Raw genomic sequence first — 14830 nt, forward strand, 5'->3', positions numbered from 1 at the left:
TTAGTGAAGTGTTGTGTAGTTGGTAGTGGCAGCAGGGGTTAGCGATGTATAGTGTAGTTGGTAAAGGCAGCAGGGGTTAGTGAAGTGTAGTTGGTGGTGGCAGCAAGGGTTAGTGAAGTGTAGTGTAGTTGGTGGTGGCAGCAGGGATTAGTGAAGTGTAGTGTAGTTGGTAGTGGCAGCAGGGATTAGTGAAGTGTAGTGTAGTTGGTGGTGGCAGCAGGGGTTAGTGAAGTATAGTGTAGTTGGTAGTGGCAGCAGGGGATAGTGAAGTGTAGTGTAGTTGTGGTGGCAGCAGGGGTTAGTGAAGTGTAGTGTAGTTGGTGGTGGCAGCAGGGGTTAGTTAGTGAAGGAAAACATAGAAATGCTCCCTGTATGTATTTAGAGAGAGTTTAGCCAGTTTAATTCCCCCTCATTGTCAGCGACTAATCTCCAGAAAGGAATAGTACGTGCGCACTCTCAGAAAACACGGACACAACTATTTACACAGATGTAGCAATATACATACCACCGTCATGGCATAAAGGAAAAAGTAAACTGAAAGGAAAATAAAATAAAATAGATTAAGAAATGTTTATTACCACTGAAGTGAAATTTTAGTCAAACATTCCCTTCTCTTATACACTAATGGTTGGATAGTGTAATGGTTAAAGGGGCAGTTTAGTGAAAATTATGATTTTTCATTAATCACATATCAGTTATTAATAAGGAGAGCATACGTTTCTCCACAGACCTTGTGTTAAAAAAAAGTAGATAACACTATTTCTGCTTTTTAAGACAGCTGAGCTGTGTCATTAGCATGCTAAGCGACGGACTTCACGGATAGTAGCAGACACTCTAGCTGATTTATGACGGCTGGCTCACGCACTACGGAGAGCCGCTGTTCTCACATGTAACTAGCTAAGTAAATAGATAAAACAGGTTGCTAATTAGTTACTTACTTAGCAGCCTGTTTATGTACTTAGTTACATGTGAGAACAGCACGGCTCTCTGTAGTGAGTGAGCCAGTCGCTATAAATCAGCTGGATTGTCATCTACTTTTTTTTAACACAAGGTCTATGGAGAAACGTATGCTCTCCTTATTAAAATAACTGATATGTGATTAATGGAAAATAATAATTTTCACTAAACTGCCCCTTTAAGGGCTCTGCCTCTGACACAGGAGACCAGGGTTCAAATCTCGGCCCTTCCTGTTCAGTAAGCTAGCCCCTACTCAGGGAGGAGCTTGGGAAAGACTCCCTAACCCTGCTGCTGTCTATAGAGTGTGTCCTAGTCGCTACAGCTCTGACACTTTTGTTTCGCCCTAGTGGCTGCAGCTCTGACACTGTTTCGCCCTAGTGGCTGCAGCTCTGGCGCTTTGAGTCTGCCAGGAGAAAAAAGCGTGATATAAATGTTATTTGTTGTCTTGTCTAATAACAAACTATACTCTGAACTTTCCTGCTGTTTCAGTTTCAAATACAAAGGGTCATTAGCTCTGCAGTAAAACCAAAGGACAACTGTAAAGAGAGGTATATGGAGGCTGCCATATTTATTTCCTTTTAAACAATACCAGTTGCCTGGCTGTCCTGCTGATCCCCTGCCTATAATATTTTCAGCTATAGACCCTGAACAAGCATGCAGCAGATCTGGCGTTTCTGACATTGTCAGATCTGACAAGATTAACAACTTGCTTGTTTCTGGTGCGATTTAGACACGTTTGAAGACAAAGATCAGCAGGATAGCCAGGCAACTGGTATTGTTTAAAGGGAAATAAATATGGCTGAGTCCATATCCCTCTTGTTACAGTTCTCCTTTAAACAAATGAGAAACCGTGAGAAACAGGTTGAGATAAGAGCTTCAGAAAATAGCACTGTAGCTGACTAAATTAGTCAGTCAGAGAGCTCAAGCTCTCTTGCACAGATATTAACTGAAGTTTCTTAAAGTGGATCCGAGATGAACTTTTACTCATTGCATAATTGTGTTCCTTACATATAGTTTATAGGGCATTCCTCAAGCCAAATACTTGTTTTGTTTTGTTTTAATACCCTAATTTCCTATAAACTAAATAAGCCACACCCACAGCTTCTCCAGAGTGCCTTGGCGCTTGCAAGGGATTGTGGGATTTCAGTCTGGGCAGGTGAAAAAGGTGTTACTAGCTATAGATTTCAGAGGCAGAGTTTTCACAATCTGAGAGCTGCAGTGCAGATACAGATCAGTTGCCTGTGTAATGGAGGAGATAAGAGTGGAGTTTTCACAGAATATGCAGATTAGCATGCCTAGATACAGATAAGCCTGCCTGTGTGTGTAATTGTGTAATAGTGACAAGCAGAAAACATGTCTGCTCCCATTGTATCACAGGAAAAAATATTAATATATTGTTGAAGCTGTTTGAAGATAGATTTGCTGTGTAAACTATCTAAACTTTAGATAAGATATATAGACAAGTCACTTGTTATATTTAGTTTTTCATCTCGGATCCGCTTTAACCCTTCCTGTACTGGAAACCATATGAGACTCATATCTGTGCTACTTAAGTTCTATTTCTTAGTTGTATTACACATACAAATCATTATATCATAAGTTTATTTTCCCTTCAGATTCCCTTTAAAGAGAACCTGTAACAAAAAAAAAAATTCCCCTGGGGGTACTCACCTCGGTAGGGGGAAGCCTCAGGGTCCCAATGAGGCTTCCTCCTCCGCTGTAGCTGCAGGCAATCCAATGCTGGCTCCCCCGAAGTCTACGGCGATCCAGGCTCGACAAGCCTGACAAGCGCTGATTTATTTACCTTTCCTGGCTCCAGCGGGGGCGCTGTTGCGGCTCTCAGCACGGAGATAGGTGGAAATAGCCGATCTCCGTCGGGTCCGCTCTACGACGCAGGCGACTTGCGCCTGCGCAGTAGAGTGGCCCGACAGCGATCGGCTATTTCTGCCTATCTCCGAGTGGAGAGCCGATACTGTGCCTGCGCTGGAGCCGGGAAGGTAAGTATTTACATCCCGCTGTTCGGAGGGGCACAGCGAGACCGCCGTGGGACACAGGAGGACTTGGGAAGCCTCGATAGGCTTCAAGTGCCTGAAATGGTCACTTAAAACAAATCTAAATTGAAAATAAAAAAAATCAGTTTAGCTTAACTTGGGAATTCTTGCAGCCCCGAGTCATCCTGTGCCCACGTCTGTACTAGTCGCTCCGGCAAGCGGCCTCCTCATCACGCTCCCGTGGCTGGGGAGTGTTCTGTGCATGCGCAGCATGTGAAAATCGCTACTGTGCATGCGCAGAGTGCTCCCGGTAGCGGGATCAGGGTGCGCGCAGCTCAGGGCAACGCATGCACAGTAGAAAATTCCTGCGTACTGCACATGCGCAGAATGCTCCCGGCTGCAGAAGCTCAATGAGGAGGCACTTGGCCGGCCAGCTTTGCGGGGGTCGCCGCTGCTTGCCGGAGGGACTCAAAGACGTTGTGGGCACAGGAGGACTCCAGGGGGCTGCAAGAAGGGATGGTCAATGAGATAACAACAAATCATTTCAAGTTAATGCAGGATTATGCTAATTTTTATGCACATTTGTGCAACTTGAAAATGGACCAATTGAATTTTACCTCAGATTTGATTGGTTCATTTTCAAGCTGTGTAAATATGCATAATCCCTACCAGCAGTTATGGAGAAGGGAAAATGAGCATGAAACAGTAAATTTGGGCACCCTCATAGGCAGAGCCGGCCTTTGGGGGGGGGGGGCAAGTGGGGCAATCGCCCCAGGCCCCGCGTCCGAAGCATTGCCACATACTAGCAGTGTCAGTCTGCCTATGAGGCAGCCTGACGCAGCTTCAGCCTCCTTATGTGGCAAATTGCTTCAGGTGACAACAGGCAGAAAACGGATGTAAGAAGAGAGTACAGTGAGGCTACCCGGCATGCTATCTCCCGTCTGGATGCCCTTCCTGCCGCATACTTGGACTGGCTTTTGCAGGGCTGTGACTGGCTTCTAGATGGCATAGTTCCAGCCCCCTGCCTGCACAGACAGCCAGCCAGTAAGGAGAGAGCAGCGGCTCTTTTGAAAAGGCTGCTGAGGATTCCAGTGACAGTCCTGCCTGGTGGTGTCTGCAGCTGTACTGAGTGGCACCTTTCTCCCCTTATCACTCCTAGCCTCCTCTTGAAGATTGAGCGAGGAGACAGGTACACTGGCTGTGCAGAGATCACAGGCACCTTTATACAGACATCAGCTATAGGCTCTCTCCCCACTCCCTGGTAAGCCGACACCTCTCCTCTGCATGTGTCTCCTGTGCCAGCCCTGATAACACTAGCCAGCATCTCTCTTTCCTGTGTGTGTAACCCTTTCACTGCTGGTGTTGATTTAGCTTCTTGCAGCATGGACTCTTTATATTTAAAGAGAACCAGAGACGTCTGCATAAAAATGTTATACATACCTGGGGCTTCCTCCAGCCCCATAAGCCTGGATCACTCCCATGCCGCCGTCCTTCGCTGCCTCTATCCGTCTGTACCGGGTCCCAGTCGACGGCAAGCGCAGTGCTTTACTGCCAGCGGACGCAGCCAATTTTCCGCATGAACAGGGGCTCCCTCCATATCCTTACGCATGCGGCTCCACACTACGCAGGCGGCATGCGTAAGGATATGGAGGAAGCCCATGTGCATGTGTACAATTGGCCGCCAAGAGACGGGTCCCGGTGCCGGCGGATAGAGGAAGCGGAAGATGACGGCATGGGAGCGATCCAGGCTTATGGGGCTGGAGGAAGCCCCAGGTATGTATAAAAGCTTTTCCTGTTTTTATAGTAGCTTCGTCTCTGGTTCCCTTTAAGTCTTGCATATATGCATCTATTTTCTAAGCAGCAATTAGCACTACTGAGCACTTTTTCTTAAAGTGTACCATAGGCGGGAGAAAGAAAAAGTTTTATACATACCTGGTGCTTCCTCCAGCCCCATCTGCTCAGATCGCTCCCACGCTGCCGTCCTCCGCTGTCTGCAGCTCCGGTACTGGTCCCATAACTTCCTCCAGTCGCGGCCAAGAGAAGTGTGCTCTCTACGCATTTGGCAGCAGTGCAGTGGACAGTGACTTACGACTGACAGTGACGACTAAACAAGGGGCGCTGCGGGGGACTGGAGGTTTGCTGAGCGATCATCGCTCAATGACAATGCAGGCACAGGGCAGCTGCAGGGGGCAGGTAGAAGCCCCAGGTAAGTTAAACTCGTGTTTTGTTTTTTACTTATATTTAGGTTCCCTTTAAAAGCCTGTGAGTGTGGTGGTACAGTATATGGCCTACACTTATGGCTCTAGGCCCTGCACATAACATTTGTCCCAGGCCCCGCGTACTCTAAGGCCGCCTCTGCTCATAGGCCACAATATGTGTAATTTGGAGAGCAGACAATAGCCGGAGCCTGAACTATGATAAAATCGGTGTCATTCAGGAACAGGCAATAGTTGGAATTACAGAAAGAAAGGGTGCCAGGGGAATTTAGAAAATTGGGCAGAAGTACAGTTAGTTCACAGAGAGCCGTGATTCTGCTTCAGCCTGCGTCCAAACTTCCCCACGCCATTCTTAAATGTAAGTGAACACAAAGAATCCTGCACAGGAGACTTGGGCGCACCCGGCGCCACCGTAGACCGCAATAGGAATTACAACTATAGCGGCGCACAGTGAGTAACTTTGGCGCTGTCAGAAGACAGAGCAGAAGTTATTTTTAAAACACTGCAATTCAACACCTTCATTCCCCACCATCCACCTGGACCTGTAGGGGAAATAGTAATTAACACCGCCGGGACTTGTGCAGCAGCAGGATAAGACATATCGGCTGTATCCTGCGCCTAAGTCTCCCGGCGGTGATTTCTACTGTACGCCAAGCAGGAGGCTGTCTGCTGGAGATCACAGAGGGATATACAACAACGCTCAGAAGGGACTAGAACTTGCCTGATCGCTTGAAATAAATGTGGCCAGTATAACTTACCTGGGGGCTTCTCCCAGCCCCCCCCCCCCCCCCCCTAGTCCTTCTGGTCCCTCTCCATCGATTTGTGCTGTTCCATTCAGCAGATATGTCCCTCCGGACCAGTCGTGGGCTACTGTGCAAGGGCGGCCCCATGCGCCTCCTCGCTCATGCTCCCATTGCTGGGAGTGTTTAGCACATGCGCAGCTGAAATTTTTATCAACTGCAGAAGTGCAGAATGCTCCCAGCCACAGGAGTGCGATTAAGGAGGGGCGTGGCCCAGGGCTGTGCATTCAGCTTTTGGAGGGGCACAAGTGATGGAAGAAGTGCTCGGTATGGGGCGTGGCCCAGGGCTGTGCATTCAGCTTTTGGAGGGGCACAAGTGATGGAAGAAGTGCCCGGTAAGTGAAACAGGGCACATTTATTTCACTTTAGGTTCCCTTTAAAGAGACACTGAAGTCTCAGAAAAATCCTCTTTGTATTTCAAAAATGTGTTTAACATTATTGCCCTAACTTAAATGCTGCATTCCCGCGGCTGAAATCTAACTAAATCCCCCCCTAACGCCCCCCCCCGCAAAATCCACAACTTTCTTGGTCGTGGATTTTTCTGCTGGAGGAGGCAGAGCTTTCAGCCGCAGCTCTGCCTCCTTACGCGTCAATCGGCGCGTATCTCTGCCGCTCCCCCGCCCCTCTCAGTGAAGGAAGACTTAGAGGGGCGGGCGGAGACGGTGATCAGCGCTGATAAACACGTGGAGAGGCTGAGCTGCGGCTGAAAGCTCTGCCTCTCACGGAAGCGCTGCCCGGATTGCCCCCCGGGAGTTTGGGGGGATTTAGTTACATTTCAGCCGCGGGAATGCTACGTTTTAGTTGGGGCAATAATGTTAAACACATTTTTAAAATAAAGAGAGGATTTTTAGGAGACTTCAGAGTCTCTTTAATGGGCTGACAACAACCTCAGGGGGTTATCTGCAATCGTAGTGGATTGTCACCTTAAACAATCAGTCATACTAAGCGAAACAAAACAATTTAGTTTTAGCATGACATCTACTCTGCTGCTCAAGTAAAACCCACAGAAGTACTCTGACAACAGCAAAACCAGATAGGTAGAACAAATACTTACAGTCCTCTGGATCCTGGGCTGAGAAGCTCTTCCCCTGGATCTCCTGCAGAATGTCATTTAGAAGCTGAGTCTGAGACGAAGAGTCACCTGACAAAAGACAGACACAGGGCCAGATTTATCAAAGCATTACCAACAGTTTTTTCTTCTTAAACAGGTCTAACCAGCAGGGAGAACACAGTTCTGTGAGATAATAAGACACTTCTTAAACAGGAACTCCAGTGAAAATAATGTAATAAAAAAGTGCTTCATTTTTACAATAATTATGTATAAATGCTTTTAGCCAGTGTTTGCCCATTGTAAAAGCTTTCCTCTCCCTGATTTACATTCTGACATTTATCACATGGTGACAACTGCTGGCAGGTGATGTCGCTGGAAGTACCTGCTGCTTGCTTTTTTGTCAGTTGGAAACAGCTGTAAAAAGCTATTTCCCACAATGCAGCGAGGTTCAGACAGGAAACTTCCAGGAAAATGGTCCTCACTGTCTCCTGTGGGAGCGGCTTCACCACAATATCAGCCATACAGAGCCCCCTGATGATCAGTTTGTGAAAAGTTAAAGATTTCTCACGGGAAAGGGGGTATCCGCTACTGATTGGGACGACGCTAAATTTTTGGTTACGGTTTCTCTTTAAAATATTGTATTTTGATAACAAGGTTTATTTTCGTTTTGCGTCCATCACTAATTAAAAGCCCCTATTTGCAATACTAACAGTAATACACCCTCATGACATACATATTAAAAAAAAAGGTTTAGTCCCTAACCTAAGGTAACCATTTATGTAATTTTTTTTTATAAAGACAAAATGTTTTATTTTGGTAACTATGGAAAAGTTGGGGAGGTAAGGGGTTCATTTCAATGTTATATGTATTATGTAAGCATTTTTATTTAAAAAGTGAATGTAGGTGTAGTTTTACTATTTGCCCACAAGATGTCCCCCACGTTATCTTCCTGTGTGTACTGTTCGTAAGCCAACAGGAATTAACATGTACCTGTTGCTTTCATTTTATCAATGGCCACGGCATCTCATTGATGCCGGTGGCCATTGATCACGGGCACTTAGATCAATGAATGGGAACTATGTTCCCATTCACGGATTGGTGTACTGGTACACCGCCATGGAGGAGGGGTTGCAGGTGCACGCATTTGCGCATGCCGCTCATAGAAGAACGAATATCTACGCCCCTGGAGTGGTAAGAGAGCAACCGCGGGGCGTAGATATACTGCCGTTGACGCGGCTAGTGGTTAAGTCAATATATATTGCAGTAAAAAAGAAAGTATAAGAAAACAATCTGAGTACTTACCTGGTCTATAGACTACACTCAACAAGTGCTTGAATGTTGCAAGGCTTGGCTCTAAAAATTAAAAAGGATGTTTAAAGCGTAACTCTACTTATGTATAAAAAAATTAAATAAATGATAAATTACTAAAACATGTTATCATGAAACAAGTCTTTTGCAAGTGAACATCATTAACATTTTCCGTCAACATCAGTCTCATGCAGCTCCAAAACTTTGTAGGAACCATTGCAATAGCATGCGGTATTGTGCAAACATACACCCAGAGATATGTGCAGAAACTACTATTATCTTGTCTCATCCTAGTCCTCTCATCTCAGTAAAGATACATACAGACAATAACTGTCGACCTTGACGATCCTTCATTCATCTTCTCGCTCTTCCTCTGCTGCTCTCTGTCAAGTTTTCCATTGGCTGCCAATTAATCAGAGGATCCATTTCAAACTCTTAACCCTAATCTACAAAGCTCTCCACAATCTCTCTCCCTGCACATCTCCTCACTAGTTTCCAGATACCACCCCAACCACAATCTCAGATCTGAACACGACCTTCCTCTGCCCTGCTCTAGAATCACCTCCTCGCATTCCCTAATATAAGATTTCTCATGTGCCTCACCCCTCTTCTGGAATCCCCTTCCAAAACAGATCCATCACTCTCCAACCTTTGAAACCTTTAAGCACTGCCTCAGAACTCACTTTTTCTGTCATGCATAAGCTCTAACTTAGGCCATTCCCCCTTCAACCACTGGGCACGTTTCATTCCTTACTAGATGACCTAAAAAACGCACTGCCTCTAGATATGCATATTGCATACCACCCCACTAATTGGTAAACACAGGATTTTAACAACAGGACTTCCATGAAAGCAGGAAGTAGACACACTGCAGATTTATTGCAGGATTTGTATTAGCTGCAATATAGAAATGTTTTTTCTTTAAAGGCTATTATGCTGTTGCTATCTTCTGGTTCTGAGTTCAGGCTCAGTTTAAGCTGCAAGCTGTTAGCAAAAAATGTGAAAAACACGAGATGACCAATCTCCAACACACACAAACCCCAACGTATCTCTATGTATCTTTTCAGAGCAACACTTCTATGCACCGCTCATTCCACAAAATCTGCCCACTGGGTGGAGCTTGAGCCTGATGGGTGACACTGATGGCACGTGTCTATGTACCTTTTTTCTCTGAACTAGCCCCTAAAAGGGCAACTGAAGTGAGAGGGATAGGGATGCTGCCATATTTGTTTCCTTTTAAACAATACTAGTTTCCTGGCAGCCTTACCGGTCTATTTGGTTGTAGTAGTGTCTGAATAAGACCTAAAACAAGCATGCAGCTAATCTTGTCAGCTCTGCCTCCCCCCAGGCAGCAAAATCTGTGACTTTGAAAGGCGTAGAATTTTGCTCCAGCATTTGGGGGGGGGGGGGGGGATAAAGACCTCGTACGGCCGCAGGGATGCGCCGAATCCTCTTTGCTCTTACGGCTGAAGAGCATTCTTAAATAAAAAGGAGGCAATTTTTAGGGCTTCAGACTCTCTTTAACCACTTGAGGACCCCCCCTTTACCCCCCCTTAAGGACCAGCGCTGTTTGAAGGGATCTGTGCTGGGTGGGCTCTGCAGCCCCCAGCACAGATCAGCGGGCACGCAGAGCGATCAGATCGCCCCCCTTTTTTCCCCCCTATGGGGATGATGTGCAGGGGGGGTCTGATCGCTCCTGCTGGTGGCATGTTGCGGGGGGGGCACCTCAAAGCCCCCCTCCGCGGCGACATTCCCTCCCCCTCCCTCTCCTACCTGTCCCCCCAGTGATCCAGGCTGCACAGGACGCTATCCGTCCTGTGCAGCCAGTGACAGGACGTCCTCTGTCACATGGCGGCGATCCCCGGCCGCTGATTGGCCGGGGATCGCCGATCTGCCTTACGGCGCTGCTGCGCAGCAGCGCCGTACAATGTAAACAAAGCGGATTATTTCCGCTTGTGTTTACATTTAGCCTGCGAGCCGCCATCGGCGGCCCGCAGGCTATTCACGGAGCCCCCCGCCGTGATTTGACAGGAAGCAGCCGCTCGCGCGAGCGGCTGCTTCCTAATTAATCAGCCTGCAGCTGGCGACGCAGTACTGCGTCGCTGGTCCTGCAGCTGCCACTTTGCCGACGCACGGTATAAGCGTGCGGTCGGCAAGTGGTTAAATAAGTAGGGGCTTTGGTGGCAAAAGCATTAATTTTGGAAAAGCGGAAAGGAGTGGAGACTGATATTTAGTGACTGAACCTCTCACATGTGCAGTTTGTTACTTAAAACTGAAAGTAGAGTTGTACAGAGGTGCCAGTAGAATAAAAATTGTTAAAACATTTAAAATGAAGGAGGCAGTGGTGGACTTGCAGGTCTAAAGGTGCCCATACACTCGTCAGATTGGCAGCAGGTAGATAAGAAATGCATCTGATGATCTATCTGATGCGTTTTTAGAACATTTTTTACCAGGATAGAATTCCAATAGATTTCAGTTTGAAATCTATTGAAATTCGATCTGATGGCATTTTTTTGCCATCAGATTTCCATTAAGGCCAATGCAAACTGATAAGCAATCTCATCAGATCGATCTAAATTTTCCATCCTGCCTGGTCGACGGAAATCCATCGAAATCGGCCATCGATCGGTCGATTGGCCAACCGATTTGCAAATGATCAATCGATCGATATCGATCGGTCGGCCAGAAAATCGGCTGAGTGTATGGGCCCCTTAAGAGGTGCTTAGCTGATGACTAGACCTGCACGAGTTGTTTATTCCTTGCTATAGCCTGATGAAGTGGGATATGCTCGTGAAACGCGTTGCATTTGTCTGGAGTATGCTAATAAATTATCTTTGTTGAAAAACATTCAACAGCATCTTGTGTCTACCTTGAGGACGCAAGTCCACCACTGCCTCCTTCATTTTAAATGTTTTAACAATTTTTATTCTACTGGCGCAGCTAATCTTGTCAGATCTGAAAATAATGTTAGAAACACTTGATCTACATGTGCTCATTTCTGGGTCTATGGCTAGAAGTAAGAGGATCAGCAGGACAGCCAAGCCACTGGTATTGCTTAAAAGGAAATAATTATGGCAGCCTCCATATGCCTCTTTGCATCAGTTGTCCTTTAAACAATGTAGCGTTGTTAAATGAAAATAAATCACTAAGGAATGCGATGCCATTACATAAAACACAACATGCAGATCCTCACCTATATTCAGCGCTCTCATCTCACAGATGGCCTGTACCGCGAGTCCTCTCAAACTAGTTCTCTTCAAGCTGCTCAGGAGGGCGTTGAACGTGAAGAGGTTTGGTTGCACCTTCTGCTGGATCATGTGATTAATCAGATCCTATAGAGAGACATTATTTGACTCATTAAAAGGCTCAGTTGTAGGAAAACTTTTTTTATTCAAGGTTTCGGAGTGTGCATGGTAGGGGGGGGGGGGGGGGAGAGGGGTAAAAATTCTATTTCAATGTTGTTTGGTTTGTTTGTTTAATTATCTGCTGTCTGTGTTCCAAGTTTTGCACTCACTTCCCGTCTCTGGGAAGTCCTCGGGTCAAAAAGAAAATGCTCGCTTAAGAAGAGGAAAACCTCTGGATCCTGTGTAGAGGCTTCCTGTGTCCTTTTTTCTCCATGCCGCCGTGATCCTCTAGAAAATCTGGGCCAAGTCTTCATCCTGCATGAGCACAACCTTACTGGACCCGTGTAAGCACGGCAGCGTCTGCGCAGTAGCACGGAGCTGCTTGTGCTTACTGTGCAGACGGGGCCGTAATCGCGCAGGGGCAGTGTGGCTGTGCTGGTGCATGAAGAAGAGCGCTGCCCCGATCATCAGTCAGACAAGCACGTGTCAGATTTATTTGAAAGGGGGGGGGGGGGGTGAGTGGTGGGGGAGGAGATAGAGATAATATTTACCTTCCTGGCAAAATATTTACCTTTCTCCGCATTCCCGACTTTAATTAGAGCTATTTTGGGCCGCTACGCGTACAAAAATATACGTAGGTAATGCGGCAACGCATATATTTGTATGCGTTGCAGCCCGCAATAGCGCTAATTACAGTCGGGAATGCGGAGAAAGCTACGCGTGGCCGGGCCTGTCGGCAAAAACCAAACTAGCTGGCAGCGGGGGACCAGAGGATTAGTGAGTGGCTGCGAGGGCACAGGACTGCTGCAGGGGGCTGGTAGAAGCCCCAGGTGAGTATAACTCATTTTTTTTTCTGGCTTAAGTGTCCCTTTAAGAGCAAAGAGGATTTACCGCATCCCCGCCTCCGTACGAGGTCTTTATCCCCCCACAAAATCCCAGTGGCAAAATCCTCCAGTACTTCCTGGAGGAGGCAGAGCTTTGTGCTGTAGCTCTGCCTCCAGTCCATTCAATCTCCGACTCTCCTCCTTCTTTAACGGAGAGGGGTGGGGAGAGGCGGAGATCAGCAGTGATTGAATGAACTTGAGGCAGAGCTACAGCACAAAGCTCTGCCTCCTCCGGACAGCAAAGTCTGCAACTTTGAAAGGCTTTGGGGGGGATAAATGCCTCGTTCTGCCGCTTGGATGCGGTGAATCCTCTTTGCTCTTAAGGCTGAAAAGCATTCTGAAATAAAAAGGAGGTAATTTTTAAGGCTTCAAACTCTATTTAAAGAAATAGGGGCTTTAGTGGCAAAAGCATTAGTTTTGGAAAATCGGAAAGGAGTGGAGACTGATATTTAGTGACTGTTTCTTACTTGAAACTGAAAGTAGAGTTGTACAGAGGCACCAGTAGAATAAAAATTGTTAAAACATTTAAAATGAAGGAGGCAGTGGTGAACTTGCAGGTCTAAGAGGCGCTAAGCTGATGACTAGACCTGCATGAGTTGTTTACTCCTTGCTATAGCCTGATGAAGTGGGATATGCCCGCAAAACGCGTTGCATTTGTCTGGAGAATGTTAATAAATTATCTTTGTTGAAAAAAATTCAACAGCATCTTGTGTCTACATTGAGGGGGTTAAGTCCACCACTGCCTCCTTCATTTTAAATGTTTTAACAATTCTTATTCTACTGGCACCTCTGTACAATAATCGTATCCACCCCTGGCGGAGGGGATTTGGCCCCTTTCTTCTGATCTACAGAGGGCAAGTTCTTAATCCTGAGTGGGGACAGGTTCAATACTCCCCACCTGCCTAATTAGTGGTCGCCTGGATGGTAATCCTGACTTTTGAGTATAACATTATACTTACCCTTTCACACCCACAGTTCCAGTACATACTACACTATATTGGGCTCTTGGTGTCTCCTTTTTTCATTGAAACTGAAAGTATTCAGGTGATGGACAAGCCTTAATGCATCGGTATCCAATTAAGGGAGGGGCAGGTCCTTTTTACAGTATAAACGTGGAAACTTAAACTCAGTGGTGGCTGCGGAATCCAGAAAAAATGAAAGGAGGCAGAGAGAGGAACAGAGGAATTGGTAACGTTAATTATTATTAATTTTGCTAATGTAATTTTTACAGCCAAGACTTTTCTTATGTTTTTGATAGGTTTTATTTGAATGCAGATTATAATCCTATTCTATGTAATTTTTGTATATTCTATGTATCTACACTGCTCAATAAAAAAAAAATAAAGGGAACTGAAAAATAACACATCAATATAAATCAAATTTATCAACCTTTGGAGGTCTGGATTAGGAGTTACACTGAAATGAAAGTGGTAAAAAAACACTACAGGCTGTTCCAACTTTCCTCCCTAAGACGACTGGACACACTCTTGATGAGGTTGCAGATGATCTGACGGATTTCATCCCAGACCTGGACTAAAGCATCCACCAACTCCTGGACAGTCTGGGGGGCAACGTGGCGTTGGTGGATGCAGCGAGACATGATGTCTAATTAGATCTGCTCAATTGAATTAAGGTCTGAGGAATGGGCGGGCAATTCCATAGTATCGATGCCTTTGTCTTGCAGAAACTGCCGACACACTCCAGCCACATGAGGTCTAGCATTGTCTTGCATTATGAGGAACCCAGGGCCAACTGCACCAGCATATGGTCTCACAAGGGGTCTGAAGATCTCATTTCGGTACCCAATGGCAGTCAGGCTACCTTTGGTGAGCACATGGAGGGCTGTGCGCAAATGCCACAGCCCTGAACAGTGTTGGGCTGTAAACACAACCCCACCTGTGGGCGTCGGGAAGGGGGTTGTGCTTACAGCCCAAAACCGTGCAGGAAGTACGGCTGTAAGCAAAATGACCCGAGCACTGAGCAGGCGCATCAGCACACGGCAATATTTACCTTCCGCAGTAGCGGCTTTATGATGGGCTCTTGGAGGAGATAGCTAAGCCCGATCGGGTTCGCTGTACTGCGCAGGCATGAGTCACCTGCGCAGTAGAGTGGATCTGATGGGGCTCGGCTATTTCTGCTGAAGCCCGATCGGAAAGTCACTACTGCACCTGCGCCGGAACATGGTTGGAAAACATTTACCTCTCTGTTGTTCGGGGGCTTCCAGCGATGGATCGTCAGGACAGAGGAGGATGCCTCATTAGGATCCAGAGGCTTCTACC

General features: G+C 46.5%; 1 protein-coding gene across 3 annotated transcripts in view; it reads right to left on the reverse strand.

Moving 5' to 3' along the window:
• PTCD3 (pentatricopeptide repeat domain 3) overlaps positions 1–14830 on the reverse strand; it is a 91038-nt gene that overhangs the window by 40773 nt on the left and 35435 nt on the right. For all 3 annotated transcript variants that reach the window (XM_068275421.1, XM_068275415.1, XM_068275430.1), the window contains 4 exons: positions 11517–11655; positions 8318–8368; positions 7019–7105; positions 506–534 (listed from right to left, as the gene is read on the reverse strand). In XM_068275421.1, coding sequence (XP_068131522.1) covers positions 506–534; positions 7019–7105; positions 8318–8368; positions 11517–11655 — 306 coding nt within the window. The remainder of the gene's footprint in view (positions 1–505; positions 535–7018; positions 7106–8317; positions 8369–11516; positions 11656–14830) is intronic.

This window comes from Hyperolius riggenbachi, chromosome 1, assembly GCF_040937935.1.
Source record: "Hyperolius riggenbachi isolate aHypRig1 chromosome 1, aHypRig1.pri, whole genome shotgun sequence".
NCBI lineage: Eukaryota > Metazoa > Chordata > Amphibia > Anura > Hyperoliidae > Hyperolius > Hyperolius riggenbachi.